The sequence below is a fragment of the Catharus ustulatus genome, chromosome 2 (assembly GCF_009819885.2).
Source record: "Catharus ustulatus isolate bCatUst1 chromosome 2, bCatUst1.pri.v2, whole genome shotgun sequence".
Lineage (NCBI taxonomy): Eukaryota > Metazoa > Chordata > Aves > Passeriformes > Turdidae > Catharus > Catharus ustulatus.
Genome location: NC_046222.1, coordinates 57,824,409 through 57,844,027, shown reverse-complemented (window position 1 = coordinate 57,844,027; position 19,619 = coordinate 57,824,409). Strand labels below are relative to the sequence as shown.

Sequence of the window (19,619 nt, the reverse complement as noted above, 5' to 3'; positions counted from 1 at the left end):
TATTTCTGTAAGTGAGGAGAAAGAGATAGGTGTCCATTTCCAAACACAAAATAAGTGGACATGCATGACATGATACAGGAGCATGCCCTCAACTTCTCTCATTACTCTCACCCTATTAGAGACTACCACTCAGCTTTCCCACATCAGCATTTCCTCACAGGCACCATTCAAAATGCTTCTAAAGCTCCTTTTGCATCATTGTGGAAACTCTCATCAGGTTGGAAACCACCCCTTGCCCGACTCTGTGTGTAATTTCAAAGTGACTATATTCGATGTAACGAAAGAGTGCCAGGCAGCAGTGAGGGAGGCTGGAGAAAGCTCAGCACAAGATTTCAAACTAAAGGCTGTAACAGCGGATGTTCCAAGACCGGATGGATGGCGAGCACGTCCGTACAACCAACAGCATCTCTTGACTTCCACTGGACATGGGGCGCTGCACCTTTAGCCCTGGACACACTGAAGTGCGGCGGTGAAGGTGCTGAAGCAGTTTCTGAGCCAGCAGCCCCGCAGGTGGTGTCCCGGAGGGGCAGGGGCAGGGGCAGGGGCAGGGCAGGGACAGGGGCAGGGGCAGGCCGTGCCCGCGATGTCCCGGCTGGCAGGGGCAGGGGCAGGGACAGGCTGTGCCCGCGATGTCCCGGCTGGCAGGGGCAGGCTGTGCCCGCGATGTCCCGGCTGGCAGGGGCAGGGACAGGCTGTGCCCGCGATGTCCCGGCTGGCAGGGGCAGGGACAGGCTGTGCCCGCGATGTCCCGGCTGGTAGGGGCAGGCTGTGCCCGCCATGTCCCGGCTGGCAGGGGCAGGGGCAGGGGCAGGCTGTGCCCGCGATGTCCCGGCTGGCAGGGGCAGGGGCAGGGACAGGCTGTGCCCGCGATGTCCCGGCAGGCAGGAGCAGGCTGTGCCGCGGGCCGGGCGCGCAGGAGGGAGCGGGCGCGGCGGGCGGTGCCTCCAGCGGGGCGGGGGCCGGGCCGGGCCGGCCGAGCGGGCGCTGCTCTCGCTGCCGCTAATCTCGCTGTCGCTGCTCTCTCTGCCGCTGCTCTGGCTGTCGCACAGGGCGGGCGCGGAGTCCCCCAGCCCCGCCGCCATGGAGAAGCAGCCCGGCGGCGAGGACGAGTGCGTGGACTCGGGAGCGGAGACGGGCGGGTGAGTGCGGGGGCTCTCCCGGGGCTGCACTTGTTGCCGGCGGCCGCCGCCGAGCGCGTCCCGGCAGCGACGGGGCTGGGCTGGGCTGGGCTGGGATGGGTTGGCGGCTTCGTGTCCCCGGCAGAGCTTCCCTCCGGCGCCCCGGCACCGAGACTCCTTGCGCTGCTTTGCCTTTCCTGTCCTCCTGCCGTCCTGGGACTCGAACGGCGTGACCCCGATGCTGAAGCATCACCCTGCTCCCCGTGCCCCGGGCAGCTGGCGTTCCCCTCCGGTGAAGCAGTGCCCTCCGTCCTCCTGCTGCACACGGGGAGGAAGACACGAAGAGGTCGTGGCTGTGGGATTTGGGTTTTACTCCAGAGCACGCTGTGGTGGCTCGGCGGTGGGAGCCGCGCTCAGCCCCGCTGGTCCGGGCTTGGTGCCGCACCGAGCCTGTATCCCAGGGATAGTGCGGCTGAGGACAGTCTGGAAGCGTGTCCAGGACCTATCCTCTCCTCCTGGCAGTGACACCCAGACAACACCAGGCAGAGAGAGTTGACTCCTTAGAAGGATGACTGAGAGCCGTCTACAAAAGCAAGTTAGATTTGTAGGCACTCTGAAAGTGGGTTGCTGTTGTCGTGGTTCTCGTTGTGATACTCACCATGCTAGCCTGTGAACTGCTGTAAACTTCGCTGGTAGTGTCACCTCAGTCAAGGAGACTTTTTTTACCCTGACTTCATGACCCTGCTGCCAGAGGTGTGCTGTGTTTGTTAGCTGGATGACTTCTCCTGAGTTAATGGAGCTGCAAGGATGATCCATGGGATGTCCCATTCAGCTCACAACTTCAGTCCATCTCTGTGGGAGAGAAAGGGAAATGCTTTCAAGCCTGTCCTACATGCTGCTGCCATGGTATCTTGTCAGGAATGGCAGGGAACCTTTGCTTCTCCTCTGGCTCCAGAAGGGCAAAAGGAGGTTGCAAACTCCTGCTAAGGCTGTTCTTTTCTGAGTCTTCCTTCTTCTCACTCCTTGCTCTTCCAGCTGTTTCTCTCCAAGCTCCTTGCTGGTGCATCTTTGGCCTCTAGTCTGACTCACAACACTGTAAAGCTAATTCTTTGCGCGGTGGTGTCAGGTGCACAACACCAAAACTGAAGTAGCAATATTACAAATAAAAATTTAAAAGGTGAAAACGGCATATGGTAATCCTTTTCATACATCCAGCTAGTAATTCAAATAATTATTTAATCTCTTCTGTAGTCTGAAAAGTTAAGGACTTTTCCCATCACTTTGTATTGTGGGCACATCTAACAGTAAAAGCTTTAAAATAATTTATGTGACATTAAGTTCAAAGGGAAAACTCCAAACCTCTTTTCCAGATATAGGTTAGTCCCCATTAGGGACATGGGTAAAAGGAAGACAAAGTAATCACTGATCTCATGCCTGGTTCAAAGCTCAAAAAGCCCTTGATTGGTCAAGTCACTCTTAATTTGCTGTGTTTATCTGGAATGGAAAAACCTGGATTTCCTTGGGACAGGCACTTGGAAGGATTTGACCCAGCTGGTGACATTAACCTTTAGACCTCAGGGACCGATGTGACAGCTGCTTGTGTCTGGTGTTGATGAGGTGCTAAAGATGATGATTTTATGAAGCATCTCTGCCCCATGCATGACACTGGAAAGTATGGAAGGTGGAAGAATCTGTCTGAGGAATGTGAATGACATATGGCAATTAATAACTGCAGTGCTTTGCCCTGACGTTTATTTTGAAAAGCAATGGGTCTCTGCATTTCAATTATTATTTTTGGTTTTGTTTAGCAGCTATTTAATTCTGATAAACATGTTGCGTATGTCTCTTTCACAATGTTTATATTTCAGCTTTCTCACCAAACCAACTGTTCACAGCACTTGCTTTTCCCTGTTACCAGAAGATCTATTTGCTTTGTCTCAGTCCCATCACAGCTATTGCTAAATCGAACTGTACTCCTTTTTCTCCAATTACTCAAGGGTAAAAAAAAAAAATGTAAAAGAAAATTAATTGACTATTCTGAGCTTCAGCAATCATCCTCTGAAAGAATAAGGAGGAACAACTGTCAGAGTGGCTCAGTAACAGTTTTGCATGGAGTGGTCCCTTTCTGTCACTCAGGGAACAATAGTGGATAGTGACTGTAGTAAATCCAGGCACTGCACGCCCTTGTCATCTCAGTGATTGTACATAATGATGTGTGAGCTCTTACACGGAGCCTGGGCTGCTGAAGCTGCTTAGAGCAGCTAACAAATTGAACACATCAAGTACTCCACAGGGCATATGTTGCTTAAGGTTTTGTTGTGGCTGCCAGCTACAAAAGCAGGCAAAACTCTCTGCTAAAGGCAAGATCAATTACAATTCAAACCCTTCATTTTCCTAATCCTTTGGAAAATATGTTCCTCTTACTACATTTGCCTTGGTAAATAGGGTTGGCGAAGAGTCTGCTGAACAAAAATAGCATATTTGGAGTTCCTGAATCCAATAAGAATGGATTGAGCTGGTGTTGTCAAGTACCTAAATAAAGGGTGTAGAACGTATAAGCCAATTAGTTTATATTGGCTGTTTATTAATGAGATTTGAGATAGTTTCACCATCCTTGATCTGAGAGACTTTGCCTATACAAGTTGTATCTTCTCAGGAAACATATTTTGGGAGGTTTTGGTATAAAAACCTTATTTCATCTGCTACTGAAAACTTTTAGTCCAGAAGTATGGGACACAGGGCTTTCTCTGGTAGTAGTTTTAGTAGTGAATTTGTACAATACAACCTGACATTTTAGGAAGAGTAAAATAGTCTTTCTTTGGTCTTTTATTAGAAAGAAAACAGAGAGGGAAATCAAGCGTAAGAAAGATTGAAGGGAGGAGAAATGTGTATGTTTACAGAACTGTAGTTAAATGGCAAAGAAAAACAAAAAAGTGAGAAAAGTAACACTTAAAATGAGCAGTAGAAATATAAATTTTAACATTTACTTCATTTTACAAGCCATGCAAAGGCTATTATTTCACTGTCTTTGAACAGCAGAGCAAAGATGGCAAACTAAGGCAATTTTGGAAGTTGTTAGGTATGCCTGATTTTGAGGAAAGGAAACAGATTGGCTACCCCTGGTATCAAGGACAAAGCATCAGCTTAATTCACTGCATTCAGGACCAATACCCCAAGTGAATGTGGAAAAGCAGGTAGTTTCTCAATTCTAAACATCAATATTCTAAACATTTCAATATCCATGACAGTTCCCAGCAGAAGTTTACTTGTTCTCTTAGACAGCTGTAAGGGCCCATGTCTTAAAAAGTTCACACTTTATTCATTACCTTATTGATTGTCTCAAAGTTTGCCTAAACATGTCATTTTTTCCATCACTTTAAAGTAATTTATAAAGTTTTGAGAAGTTATAACTTCTAATTTATTTGAATTTGCAACTTATCCTCTTGTATTTCAAATAAATTATTAATCTTTTTAGAGAAAGTGGGGAGACATTGCTGAAGTACCAGATGGGAAGGTCTTTTGTAAAATAGGTTTAAAATGTAAATATTGATGATGCAAACTGAATTAAACAGGAGTTAATTGTTGAGTATTTGATGAATTTTAGGAAGGAAGTTTATAGTATTTTTTGATAGTACACAACTGCAACAAAACAGTTCAACAAGATATAGATAAATCCATTGGAAAGCAGAGAAACAAGAGATGTTTGAAGTTTATGATACTGTACCATGCAGCAGCTATTTGTAAGATGTATATAGCAAAATCCATTGCTGTTTGGTTACAGTTAATTTTCATGGTACTTATTGCCTCCTTTACATTTCCTCCTGTCTCTCGTTCATCAAATTAATTTTGCATAGATTATGTTCATTTTTATAGTGTGCTATACTTGTTTGTTGGTTTTCCTTATGGCTCTCTCTAGCAGCAAGTGTGATCCTGGCTGAGTCACAAATTATTTGAGCCTCTGTTAACTTAACTCTTAACAAGATAAAAAAGCCTTTTTTTAAAATAATTGCAGTTCAGTAAAAGGTGTGAGGTTCTAAAGCAGAAAATGCATTTGTTAATAGAAGATAAGGTTGCCTATGTGTGTGTATATATATATATATATATATATACATACATATATGAAGTTTTATCCCACTTAGAGGTAAGATATCAAGAACACTGTAATCCATGTGTGTCCTCAGTCAGAATAGGTCACTTAAATTATCAGATGAATAGTTGAATGGTTTATTGGGATGAGAGGTTGCTTTCATGTCTCATGTTTCTGGCTTTAAGGAATTCTTACGACTTTGTATGGCAGTCCTTCAAACTGACATGTCAGTCTCTTGTCATGTATTTCATCCACCTATGAGAAACTCTCAGGAACACAAACCACTGATATTAAAAGCTATTTTAGGCCTATTTTTACCTTGAGGCTTCTTTTGTTGTGGTTTGGAATTGGAGGTTGTTTTGCCATGGGTTTTTCTGCTGACACTTTCACTTTGTATATAGACCCATCAGTCCAGATATGTCATGATACTTGAGTTGTCACTGATTTGACATTTCAATAACGTAAAGTTGAGCTGTTTGTCACAAACTGGGGTTGAGGCACTATTTCCAACCAGATTTACTCAGTGGAGTGAAGCTGTTTGGTTGAACAACAGGGCAGGCAGACCTGTGAGTGCCAGGCACTGGAGCAAGGCACGGAAAGCAAGGTTGAAACAGACTTTAAATCACATTCTGGAGGCCATGAGTTCTGTGATAAATCCATAATTTTTAGGTCCCAGCAAGCAGTGAGGTGTACCTGAGCTAAATGTAGCTGTGTGAATGTTTGATGCTTGGTATAAATCAGACTTCTTCTGTTGTTAATTAAGAGAACCAGGACCTAGGAGGGTAAGTCAGCCCCAGACTGGGATGGCTGGATGCTTGCCACCTGATGTGTCCCTCTGAGAGTGCTCTGTGAGGGAGTGGTGAGCAGGGTGTGCAGCCAGGTGTGCTCTCTAAAGCACAGGGTGCCTCAACAGGTGCTTTCTGGAAGATGACACACAACTTTTCATGCCTTATACAACAATGGTGTCTCTCACGTGGGGTCTCAAAGGTTGCGGTTGGTAATAAGCGCTGGAGTGTAGTGCCTAATGGGAATCCATCATCTTGATCCTTTGTCATTTGCCTAGAAATCCAGAGCAAGGAGTTTGGAGACAAGTTGCTGTGAGTAACTCCATTTCAGTCATCTTGACTGTACCATGAGGACAGACAGCAGATTTGTGCTGGACTGGTAATAGTGAAGCAGACTGCAATCTGACCTGCAGGAATTTGGTGATAAGAAACCCAGGACAGAGCTATAAAGCCAAACCTTCTAATTTATGCCTGGGGCTTTAACTGCTCTAGAATACTCCCATGTGCCCTGTGGAGCATTTTCTGAGGGAGGGAAGGAAAAGAAGCTGTTAAATACAGTGCTTAATATGGAACAGTGAAATTTTGCCACAACTCTAGGTAGAGAAAGCATGGGAGATGTGAATCCAGAAGGCTCCATTCCATCAGTCCTAGGCAAGCAAAGGATGCAGAGAGCAGAAGAGATTGTAAACTTTCCACTATTTCATTTTGGGGAGTGGGATTAAGGAGTCCTTGCAATGGAGACCGTGGGCATATTGGGGTATAGTATTATGTCAGAATTACTTGAGATGTGTTTGTTTTACACAGCAGTCTGCCTTTGGAGCTGTTGCACAGCTCAGAGACCTTGGTTCCAGCCATGCCAGTGCATTCAATGGCAGTAGGGGTGTCCCTGAGCACAGGACAGAGTTTTCCATATTGTTGAATCCTTAAACTGGTTTGATGGCATCAGTTTGAAAGGGGCCGTGTAGCTCTCTCCCCTTTCTTTCCATGGTATGCTTTACCATGGGCCAGGAACTTGTTTTGCCACATTGCCATGGTTCAGGGATCATTCCCAGCAGACCACTTGCCAAGATGTTTTGGAAGGTGAGAGGTTTTACTGGTACAGGTGCAGACTGTTTCAGGGCACTTGGCCTCGATCCCAGGCAGTTCCCTTGGGACTGTTTGTTTATGGCTGCAGCTGTCAGTGTAGCTGTGACAACGTGGTGCTGTGCCACAGTGTGCCCAAGGAACCCAAACACTGTGTAATGATGGAGTAGCTGCACTGCTTGTGTGAGCCAGAGCTGTAAAATAGCCGTGTTGTCACCCAAAGAAACAGGTTTACAGTGTTTTTATGTACTGCACTCAGCAACTGCAAGTTACACTCGCAGCTTCTTGCTGGTATTCAGTGGAATGCTTCCCTCTCTTGGGTATTTTGAGGCTCTGTACTGACAATCAGCAGTGAGAGGTGCACATAGATCTCAGAGGATTGTTCAATATCTTTTGTTCTCCTGATGCTCTAACCATGTCTAATAATGCACAGGTCAGACCCTTCAGTGGCGGTAATGGGAGCTGAGGTCCCACCTTTATCACAGGCTTCTGCATTCCTATTTTATTGTCTCCTGACATCTTCACAGCCCGTCTTTACTGGTGGGCTGACCATTGAGCACATATTCTCTCCAGACTGATGTGTCTTTTGACTGAGCTATAGGCCTTTCTTTTCAGTACCTCACACTGTTTCAATACCCTGTTTGATAATTTTCTTCTCATTATGTGCTATAAAGGGAACAGTCCTCTATTTGTTCACTTTCTGTCTTGGATGTTTTTTCCTTTTATCCATAATCTAACATCTATCAGAGGAAATAGCTTGCTGCAAGGCCACATAATAGGCCTGGAACCTCTGAGCCCCAGTGTGGTCCCAGGTGTCACCATTAAAGCACATGAGCGCTTTACTCTTGGGTTATACTATTGGGAAAATCCTCTTCCAAGGGAAATGATGGACACCAGTACTCAGGATGTTTAAAACAGGAATGAAAAGAACAGAAAGGAACACAGTTGCTTGATGTCCACAGAGCCTGTATGCCCCAGGAGTTGTTTATTTCAGTACTTGGTTTTTCTAATGCATGGTTTTGTCTAAGAGAATGTCTTGTGTGCCAGTCTACAAAGCTTAAAAGACTTATACTAACTTTGGAATTGAGTGTCCTAAATAGCTGACTGTAAAGAAAAAAAATAATTTATAAGCCACTTACCAATATATTCCATGAATCTAAGTGGTTTCTTCTGATATTTTGAGAACAATAATGATTTTGCTAGCACTGCCTTTTGGGTTTTTTGTGTTCTCAAAGACTAGATTCAAGACAAAGAAAGGAGCTGGAGGGAGAACAAAAGGTGGTTCAGGTTGTCCCTGAGAGCACACAGAGAGACTCCTATTCATCCCATTTGGCTTTAGCCACGTGGCCTAGGGTTCTACATTAGAAATGTGGTTTCTGTAGGCTTCTTGTCTAGTCAACAGCTAGGGAGAGATACTTCAGACCTCTCTTTTTATTGACAACAGAGGGAGCTTAGGGAGGGTACAGCTCTCATTTAATTATCTGAGTTTGACATAAGCCTTTGAGCCTAATTACCTTTTTTTAATTTGTGGATGTCAGTTATGCAACAAACATGTATTAAATATTAGCTTGAACCATATTAGAACTACAAAAAAACTCCTGCAATACAATTCTGAAACCTATTAAAATGTGTCTGTGCAATTAGTCTCTGAGCACACTGTTGCCTCCTTCTTTCTCACTCCCCATCTTTTTATTTTTTCTCTCGTTTCATTTTTCAAGTCCTGCATGTAGGTAGACTGCTACTCCCTCAGTTCAGGACTCATTAATTCTCCATGTCCTATAATGTGCCTGCAGCACTTTGGGATAATAAAATAACAGTGTGAAGTAATAGAATGCTGTTCCAACTTGCAGTAAGCAAAAGGCAAAATGTTGTCTCGCTTCCTTCCGAAATACAAGCAGTGCAGATTCATTTTGAATTAGCTGCCAAGTGCTGAACATAGATACATTGAAGGACAGCCCCAGGCTGTTTTCAAACAGAAGTGCAGACTAAATGAATCCTTGCTTGGGATGCTTGGAGGCAGCTGGATGTATATTGCTTGCCTCTAGGCTTATGAAGAGTGACATGTTATACAGTTTTCACACCCTTTCAAATATACATGGTGCCAAGTGACACTGATGTGACTTACTGCTGAAAATACTATGTGGTTTTATGGCCTGCATAGCACCTTAGCCAGCCCCTGGCACCACTTCCCTTGGTCCCTGCCCAGAGCCAGAGCAGTGGTGTGTGCATTGTCCAGCAGTGGGAATGAGAAGTTCTCCTTCTCTGCTCATGTTGATGTCCAGGAGTTAGAAAGATAAATTAGGATTTATCAGTCAGTAGAATTGCCTCGGTAAATTTTAGGGCTTGATGTGCTTCAGTGGTCTCAGAACTAGGGGGAGGTTAGCAAAGCTTGGGGGGAAGGATGTGTTGCTGTAAGTGGGCACAAAGAACGCAGAATTCACGGGCCACAAGGACATTTGGCAGAACTCACAAGATAAAGAAAAAATGAACAAAGCCAACTAATTTTAGCAACTGTGCTGAAGTCAACTCTAACTGGGTATAAAGCTGTTTTGTCATGGGAAATTGTGACCATTGACTCCCACTGAAGAAACCCTGACTCAAGAGACAGGCTGATCATTGGCATGGGAAGTGAGAGAACCATGTAGCCAGTCAAAGGTAGAACATTGAGCAGTAACAGAATTGTATGACTGGTAGCCAATGAACCCTGATTTCTTTGCTTGCTGAGATGTATGAGTGGTGTGGAGCTTTGATGATCAAAGCCTGTTGAGGCCCACACCGGCTCCGTGCTTTGGACAAACTAGGCAAAAGAAATGGGAATACCTTGTCTTGGTGTGTAAATTGGTCCTTTTTCACGAGTTTTCTGAAAAATTCAAATCGTGTCATCTTTCATTAGTCCAGTAGGACTGGCAAGAACTGGGGGTACTTCCTAATCATCTTCTCACCTAACCAGTAGTTTTGGCATCCGAGTACTGAGTGCAAAGCTATGAAATACGAGGATGATGGTAATTGCTTTTCTCTTCTGCAGAGATATGTCCATATTAAAAACAAAAGCAGATACTATAGATATGTGGGATTGATGTCCTTTATTCCCTTGGTTGCCTGGGGGCCTAGACTATGAGGGTATCCTGAGAATATGCTTAGATGGTATCTACTTCTACTCTTGGGAGTCAAGGCTCATGTGGTTTCTTTAATTTAAAGCAATGTTACAAACTTGCTGCAACTATTATGTAAAGCAAGTGGTTTTTTGGGTTTTTTTTTCCTTAAATATTGATGGTATGTTTGTTTTACCTTATTACTTCGGAATCTTCAGGACATAAAAGGGCTATGTTTTAATCAGCTCAGAATGGGGTTTTTAGGAGTTTGGGGTTATATGCAGCCAAAAAATTAATTGTACTGTTGCTCAAAATGCTTAACTGCTCTGACTTTCTCATAGATAATCCAGTATGCCCTGAACTAGAACCAATCTTTGTATAGTTTTGTTGAGATGTCTTCAAGAAGAAAATGGTCTACTAAAGCAAAAAACTTGGACATCTCAATGTATATATTTTGGCATTCTTTTTTTTTTTTTTTCCTTCTCTGACAGTTGTGGCTGTAGAACTGTAAAAATTCTGCTCATCAAATAGAGTTCTCTTTAAAAGAACGCCAAAAACATAATCTGCAAAGCATCCTTTAGAGGACATAAAGTGAGACAGGAGCTGGGTCAAAGTCTAGTAGACTTCTACTCCTAGCTGTGTCTGAAGCAGACTATTTCTTCCTTATGGAGAGCCTTCTGAACTTTTGTTTTCACACCTAGAGTTAGGTAGCATGAATAACCCGTAGATAAAGCCCTACTTACTTTACTCATTCTACTTACATATTTTCAGCATTCTCATGAGATGCCAGTTTTTCTGAAGCAGCATTCAAAACCTGTTCCAGTTATTCTCTTAGCACAAAAATAGTGATAAATGGGCATTAAACTATTTTAATAAGCACTGTGTGTTAATTCTGGTATTTTTTTCATTATCTCTTTTAGATTTAATACATTCTAATCAAAATCTTTGTCTTTCAGGTCTGAATACAGCCGTATGTCCTCTACCAGCAGTGAGTATAACCTTGAGATTCTTTTTTTAAATGGCTGATTATATTTTCTTTTTCTTCTGCTTGCTAATATTTATTAACATCAACCTGGTGTTATTGACAGAGTTCACTTTGACACAGTAAAACCCCCATTCCTTCTCTTCTTGGATCTATGTCTGGAAACAGTATAGAAAATTAAACTGTTTGAATATTTATGACCAAAATACAACCATGTGTAAAGTCTTAAATATTGGCATTCACAAGGATGCAAGGCAAAATGAGAACAAAATCTATAGACACTGTGTGGGCCAGTGTGAATGGGCCCTCAGGCCAAAGGAGTTTGCAGTGATGAATGTCATTAGAGCTGGGAATGTAGGAATAATTAAATGTTTATTGTAAGCTGATGCCAACAAAGCACTTCAGAGCAACTCTAGTGAAGTCGGTTTTTTATTTCAGAGATGGTAGATGGTCTAGTAAGTGCCACAGAATATTGTAAATATTCTAGATATTTACAATGCCAGATGATTTTCACGTTATACAACTGATATGAGACAAATTCCTGCGTCTGGATTATTTTTTCTTTATTTTTCACCAATGCAAAATGATTATTTTCTTAAGCCACAAGGAGCACTTTTTCACTCTGTACTTGCTTAGTTGTAGAACACACTGCACCCGCAGCACTTTGAAATGCAATAATGGTTATTCATGCATGACTGCTGGTATCTCTCCTTGTCCTAGTGTGAAGTGATGGCTGCCTCCCTGATTCACACATAGACATGAGCTTTATTTATGCCAAGCAAGCACATCAAAAATTCCTAGATGACAAGTTGTGTTTTATAATCTGGATCTTTAAGCACCATGAAAATCAGAGGGGAAGAAAGCTGTCAGTTGTTTACTCATTCACACATTCTGACTGAAGTGTGGAGAGGGTTATTTTCCATCTCCTGTGGTCCCACTGAAGGGCTTTAATTGATTTCAACAAGAGCTGGATGAGATAGCATTCGTAATGTCTGACTCCTGAGCTGATGTGACTAGCAAGGAGCTCGCTGTCTTTCCTCCATCTGCTCAGTGTGTGTGTGTCTGAGAATGACAGAATTTAGTGCAGCTTTTCCCTCAGTTCTGTTGTTTAAATAGGTTTCTGGATTCTCACTGTCAGGAATAATTTTTGAAACGGCTGGGAGGCAAAATCCAGGCAATCAGCTTCTCTGTGACCGTGAAAGCATATTGGATTTGCCTGGTTACACCAGATGTGTGGCACAGCACCCTCTCAGCTCACAATTTCGGATGATGGCTTGGGGAATATGCTGCCAAATTCCTTCACTTTTTGGGCGGTGGCTCATACTTACTTGTTTAATCGAGGCAGAGTAGTTCAAAAGACAAGGTGCAAGAAGTTTTAAATTTTTTATTTAAAAACTTGGTTTGAATCCCTTAAAAACTACGAGTGCTGCACGTTTTACAAACAAAGGTAGCAAATTGCATTTTTAAGCCTTGTTTTTTATTAAATGAGGTGTTTCCAAGGAGGATGAATCCTTTGTTACGTGGCAGCTACAGTGTGTCGTGTTAACTTTGGTCTCCTCAGTGTCTTGCTGGCCGCTGCTGTCCAGTGGATGTGGTGACTGCAGTTGTGTTTCAACACCAGTAATTTGTCAGAACAAGGAGGTATTATCATGCCAGCAAAGACACACAAGTTCAGGAGACAGAAAAGTCTCCTTCTTTCTTTTTTCTGTTTCCAAGGCAAATTATAGTGATAGAGCAGTAGCAGTAGCAGTATTTAACTTTGCCTTTTGAGGGGTTTGTGTGGTTGGTTTGGTCAGACACTGCAGCAGTAACAGAAGCAGTTACATAAAAGAATTTTGGTAGAATAAAAATACTTTCATGTACCATGGCTGGTAGTGGCTATGTAATGCATTTTTTAAAAAGACTGTTGGAAAAGAGAGATTTTTTTTTAAAAAATGTGATTTGGACCTTTTAATTTCTTTGGGGAAAAGATTTAATAAGTGGTATCATTCACAGTACAGAAAGTAGTCTACTCAATGATGAGTAGTCTAGTCGATGATGCTGTTAGGCCCTAGTATAGCGCAAAGTAAGATGTTGTAAATTATGAAGGAAGGAATCTCCATCGCCTGCAGCTGCTTCACCTGAAGCTCCTGTTCTAATGGAGTTTATCTAAACCAGGATTACGGGCTAATTTGGTTTTACAGAGGTCCTATTTGGTGGTACCAGTGAGGGTTCAATTTCAGTGTTTAACAAATGAATAGTCTTTTCATTTTCTGGATTAACTCCACTGTACAATGTTTTTTCACAGACATGCCAAGAAAAGGTTAAGAAAGTCTTGGCAGGTCAATCAACTGCAGCTTCTATCACAGCAGGTGAGCAAACTGCAGGATTTTGCACCAATGCAAAGTTGTACAGGAATTCCAGACCCCCCAAGTCAGAAGTAAAACCTCCTTGGCTGCTAAATGGCAGTGGCAGGATCATTCTGTGTTTATTTCTAGTATTTTTTTTCCCTGAGCACATGGCAGCAGTTACTGTGGTCAGTGTACTGCTTCAGCAGTTCAAAGCCCTGCCTGGTGCATTGGTTTTAGGCAGCCTCTCACTTCTTTTCTTCTTTGCTCTTGTGTCCCAGCTTCAGACAACCAAAAATGCTTTTTACTGGCAGCATTCATTTAATGTTTATGGTTTTTTACAGTGGGTAATTTGGGGAAGAGTACCAGAGTGCAGAGCGTATGTATTTCGGCAAGAAAAGGCAGCAGGTGCCTGCTGTGCAGGCTCTGGCTGTTGTCAGGGTGACTGTGTGCCACTTTGCCTTGTCTCATTGAGTTGAGTAAAAAGGTCACACAAACCTGTCTGCAGAATGATGCATCTGGAGGTATTACAGCTTTCAATGGTTCAGCCGTGTGATTTCAGTGAAGAGAAATGATTTTATTTTTTTTTAACCTGAGTGCTGGTGTGTGTACTTTTTCCTTTGTTCTTTAGGAGAAAGAGTGCTTTGTCTTGTTGGGATATTTTGCCTATTGGTGTGCTCTTCATTAATCTAGGAAATGTATTAACCTTCTTTTTCCCCATACTTGCAATTACCTTTTCAATTATGATTTTCAGTTACCATTAGGGATCCCCAATTCTATATGAGAGAATTGTCCTAGGCACTTTACACCCACAGAAAGGACCTTTACATGAAATACATAATGCCAAAATATAAAGACCATAAGTGGCATATGGATACAGACAGTCAGAATCACAAAGAAATAATTAATTAGTGTTGGTTGGTGCAATAAACAACAGCCTGTGTACATCATAATTTTAATTATCTTCAGATTGCTTTGAGCTATGTGTTTCAGGGATGATTTTCAACTAGGGGGGAGGAGTTTTGATGGGGGCTGATTATTGCCTCTTCTGCTTAATCTTTGTGTTGATGATAATGGCTCTTCAGAAAGACCAAACCAGAAATGGACGTTTTGAAATATGACTTTTGTTATTTGTAACATTCACGAAGGATGAGAGGAAATGGACTCAAATTGCACCAGGGGAAAATTAGGAAAATTTTCTTCACTGAAAATGTGGTCAGGCATTGGAACAGGCTACCAGGAAAGTGGTGGGGTCACCATCCCTGTGGTGTGTGGATGTGACACTTGAGGATGTGGTTTAATGGTGAACAGGGTAGTGCTGGGTTAATGATTGGATTCAATGATCTTAGAGGTATTTTCTAACTTTAATGATTCTATGATTTGAAGTATTCACACCTTGTCAGTCCTGGAGCCAATATAACTAGATTGTCTTAGAAATAATTGTGGAAGTGAGGGATTTTTTTTTCCTTAACCATTTTTAGCCTGGCAGTCAGGTAACTGCCTGGATATGCATTTGTACTGGTCCAGCTACTTTGGTAAATGAAATATAAAAATGGTGCTATGGGATAAGATGCAAGTTTCTGTAAGAGTTTAGAGCATTTGAAATTGTAGAACCCTGTAGCATGCAGTAGTTCAGGTTGTGCTTCTCAGTGAGGTAAAGGGTGTGTCATTCACCTGCTTTGCAGTTGGAAAGCTGGTAATTCACCTTCCCCTGCTCCCCTGCCTTTCCTTTAGCAGCTAGGAAACAATTGAGTCCTTGTAAGGTGTACATATTCTTTTGTGGTAAACCTGAGAGCTGGGGTATTCAAATTTTTATTTCCATGTTGCACATAGCCATATTCCTAGCCCATGGAATTTCACTCACTTTCTGGTTCTAGAAATTGAACACAAGAAAGTTTGTTTTGGCAGATATAAAATACGTGGGTTACTGCACATGTTTCTTTTTAATAAATGCTCTGTTTGATATTCTGCTCCTACGCTGGTATAAATTCAGCTCTCTGTTTGGGGATTTGGTCAAGGTTTGGTCAACATTTTGTCAGTGTCATCTGCATCAGCTCCCCAGGCTTGTGACCCTGTGGGAAGCCTAGAGCAGGCTCCAGAACCTGCAGAGCCTTGAGGAGAGGAGCCCACACTGGAGCAGGTTTGCTGGCAGGGCTTGTGACCCCATGGGGGCCCAGGCTGGAGCCCCTTCCTGAAAACCTGCACCCCACAGAAGGAGCCCACGCTGGAGTTTGGAAGGAGCTGCAGCCCGTGGGAAGGACTCACTGCAGAAGTTCATGGAGGACTCTCTCCCATGGGAGGGACCCCACCCTGGAGCAGGGGAAGGACTCCTCTCCCTGGGAAGGAAGCAGCAGCAGAAACAATGTGATGAACTGACTGTAACCCCCAATTCCCATCCCTGGGTGCCACTGCAGGGAAGGAGGTGGAGAATTGGGAGTAAACTTAATCCCAGGAAGGAGGTAGGGGTGGGGGAAGGTGTTTTAAAGATTTCTTTTATTTCTCATTATCCTACTTTTATTCTGATTGTTAATAAATTCAACTAATTTCCCAAAATCAAGTCTTTTTTGCTTATGACAGTAATTGGTGACTGATCTCTCCCTGTCCTTAACTCATGAATCTTTCATTAAATTTTCTCTCCCCTGCCCGGCTGAGGAGGGGAGCAATAGTGTGGTTTTGGTGGGCACCTGGTGTCCAGCCGGGGTCAACACACCACAAGATGCCTTGTAACAAAAGCAGGGGGAGAAGTTCCTATTACTTGTGCATCATTTCAAAATCTGGCTTCAATGAGCTGTTAAGTGGGATGTAAACTAACCAGCAGCAGGAAGGGGAGTGGGTCTGATTTTGACTGAAAAATCTGTCACAAAGCTTGAATTTCATAATATAGTTGTCTACTTTAAGTTAGGCTAGTTCTGACTGGTTCTGTACCCAGGCACTGCTGGACTGGGTATCTTCTAAGTCTATTTCTCCAAACAACATAATTTAATGAGTGTAAGGATATAATTATATTCTTCTATTGCTATACAAAGATACACTGTAGTATATTGTTTCTTATTTCCATAGAGAATAGAGATGCTTTTACAATGGCTGGCAATAAACTATATTAAATACAATTATAAAAACAATTTATAGCAGGCTTGCCAGCATCATACTGTATTTCCAGAAGGTGTTATTATAAAAGGAACACTAATTAAAGTATGAGGAAAAATGCAAAAGGAAATTGGACCCAAATAACGTAGTCTTAGCCTGCAGCATCTGTCAGTGTGCAAATTCAGGTGTTTTATATAGTAATGAAATCTGAAGTGTCAGCTCCTGTGGAAAATAAAGCTCTGGAAAATATAATACATCTCCTGCTTATCTTGCCTGGCTCGTGTTATGATGCCAGAGGTAAAATGCAGTGCTGCTTCCCACTCTGGCAGGGTGAAGAAGGAAAATGTCACTGGTACGTGCAGCCTAGCAGTCTTTGGCTGTGCAAAACATCTGTGTAGCTGCTTGTCAGCAGATTCCACTGTGATGAAAGGACCAAATGCTTGCATACAGGACAGAAAAGAACAGAACTGATCCACAGAGAGTCAAGCTTGGAAGGTGCCTCTAGAGATGAGGCACAGCCATGTGTAAGGACATACACAAAAGAATGTGTAACTTGAAATCAAAGCTAGATTTGATTTTTGCATTCCAAGTGGCATTGATCACAAACACAGCATTGCCCATGTTAAGATTGACGTTCCTGTTCAAATTTGTCTGGCTTGGAGTGACCTGTGTATCTCTGTTTTTTTGTAAAATTCAGAGTTTCACTCTTAGGATCATTTAGCTTGCACCAAGCTGTGTGTCCCGTGGCTTAATTATTTCCTACTGGCTTGGTGCTAGCTTGGGATTTCCATATCAAGGATGTGCAAGTGTACCCTAAACAATTACCGGGCCAGAGTTATAAAAACATTGTTTGCAGTTGCTTTGTATACTCTTTTCTGACCACATCCAGTCGGGTTGTTGTTTTTTTCTTGTCATACAGCAGATGAAAACTGGGACTAGTTATTAAAAATGAATAATGTGTATGGATGACAATATAAATATTTTTCTAGCTCCTTTATTTAAATTCACATAGTCATAATCAAAACCATGTAACCAAATACATCCTAATTTTTATAATCCAAGCATATTTCAGAAGCATAGGAAATCTTTGGTAGACACTGAGCTATTGAGTGCTATACAGTTGTAGTAAAATCTTACAGGAAATATGTCAGAGAAAAGTTAAATTGGATTATTTGGTGATGTGGGTTAAATTTCCCCCTGTGGAAGTGTTGCTGCTGCTGTCCCAGAAAACCACAAGGAGCTAGGCAGCCATTTAGTGGGTGTTTTAACCCTGAGAAATGGGTTGCAGGAAAGGTCTTGGCACTCTGAGTTCAGCTGGTACAGTGATGAGAATGATCTGGAAATTGTTGCTATGTCTGTCTGAATTGTTAAAGCCCAAAGAGGGAAGCTAAAAAAATAAATCTGTCCCATGGCAACTCCTGACTCAGAGGCACTAGCTGGGGTAGAACAGGAAAAGCCATCTGAGTCACTGGGTCAAATAACAAAACACTTGTGAAGGCTGAAGCTATTAAGGCAGTTTCTACTAAATGTTGCCAATGCCAACAGTTAGTTTCCTCATGGCCATAGTACATTTTTGTGGGGTACTTTGTTTCATCTGCACTTTTAAAAATAAATAAATACCATTTGTTTATGCACTCTCAGTGGAGACTGGGGCATTTGGTAATAGTGCATGCCACAGTCTAGAGCAGTAGATGTTCTCTGCTTGTTGTTTTTGTTGGTACAACATTTGTTGGTTCATAGTTTGGGAAAAAAAAATGTATCTATAGTTTATAAAATGTGAAATGTTTACCAGGTGACTCCTGGCTCCTGGTCATCACAGGGGATCAGGATGGAGCACTGACAACTAATCATGCTTTTTATTCCTGCTTCCTTTCCCATTAGCTGGTAGGGGGTAGATCTTTTGAGCCACATGCTGCTGTCAGCTGGAAGGATTATTAGATTCAAACTAATTTTCCACTACTGCCAAGTCCAAATGGGTCCTTTGCTGTAGTGCTGGTAATGTTCATTGTCTACAGAGACACAAACATGGCAATGCTCATCCATGCCTCAGGGTTTGATCCCATACTGTCTTGGGTTGTGTCTTTGGTGCAGATGTTTTGGTGTGACCTCTGGCTGGCTTTCCCTGCCACATCTTTGTGATACCAGGAAGATTTGTGCAAAAGCACAGACTGATTAAAAGAGGTCTGTCTGAAAATAAATATTTTTGGCCAAACTAGTTTTCTGACTGCCACCAGAAGACACAATCCTTATTATTCCTGAAGTCCTGAGAGTTCCTTTTCAGTATGTTCAGCAAGCTCTTTCAACTTGCATCTAGACATGGGAAGCACTGGAAACACTTAGCTGAGAATAGTAGAAGAAATAGTGCCAGCAGTAAAGTCTTAAATTGTCTTAAGCCCATCATAAAATCACACTTTCAGTTAACTGAAGTACATTGTGTGTGGTATGGAGCTCATTGTTGGACTGAATTTGCTAGCTGCTCAAGTGTGCAGTGTTTCTTGGGTTTTTTTTTTTAAATGCAGTGTTCCTTCTGCCCTTTTACAAAAAACATATTTTTGAGAATCTCAGCTTTTCACATGAGTGGAATTTTAAGAAAACACAATGCCTGTAATCAGAGAACTTTGGAAATTATGGTGTTGGATGCAATTTTTTACAGCTTTTGATTTACTGGTAGTTGCTGATGGGAGTTTTATTATGTAGTAATTTATTTACGTAGTAATTGAATTACACACACAACTTGTTATTGAATTACACATTGCAGCTCTCTGCAGAATCTGGTATTTATACCAAATATCAGTGTCTGGGTACTTGCCAAGAACTAGGATTCTTATCTGTGGCTGAGGAGGGTATTGAAGACTTCAGTGCTCTCCAGAGGATAAGTACATGACAAGGCTGTTGGGTTTTTAAATTGAAATTCAGATTATTTCTAACAATGTTACATAATGTTCCAGCAGTGTATTTTGAGGGAGAACACCAGGCAGCCAAAATAAAGAGCTCATGGAGAAGCCCAGAGCATTGGCAGAAAAATCAGTCTTAGGGTGTTTGTAAGGAATTGCCAAGC

At 42.5% G+C, this 19,619-nt stretch overlaps 1 protein-coding gene across 1 annotated transcript in view; it reads left to right on the top strand.

Annotated features, from left to right (window-relative positions):
- Window positions 1-987: 987 nt before the first annotated feature.
- The window catches only part of FAM124A (family with sequence similarity 124 member A), a 38,269-nt gene continuing 19,637 nt past the window's right edge, over window positions 988-19,619 (top strand). The window contains exons 1-2 of the mRNA XM_033052081.1: window positions 988-1,139; window positions 11,122-11,153. Of these exons, the coding sequence (XP_032907972.1) occupies window positions 1,081-1,139; window positions 11,122-11,153 (91 nt within the window). The 5' untranslated portion in view covers window positions 988-1,080. The remainder of the gene's footprint in view (window positions 1,140-11,121; window positions 11,154-19,619) is intronic.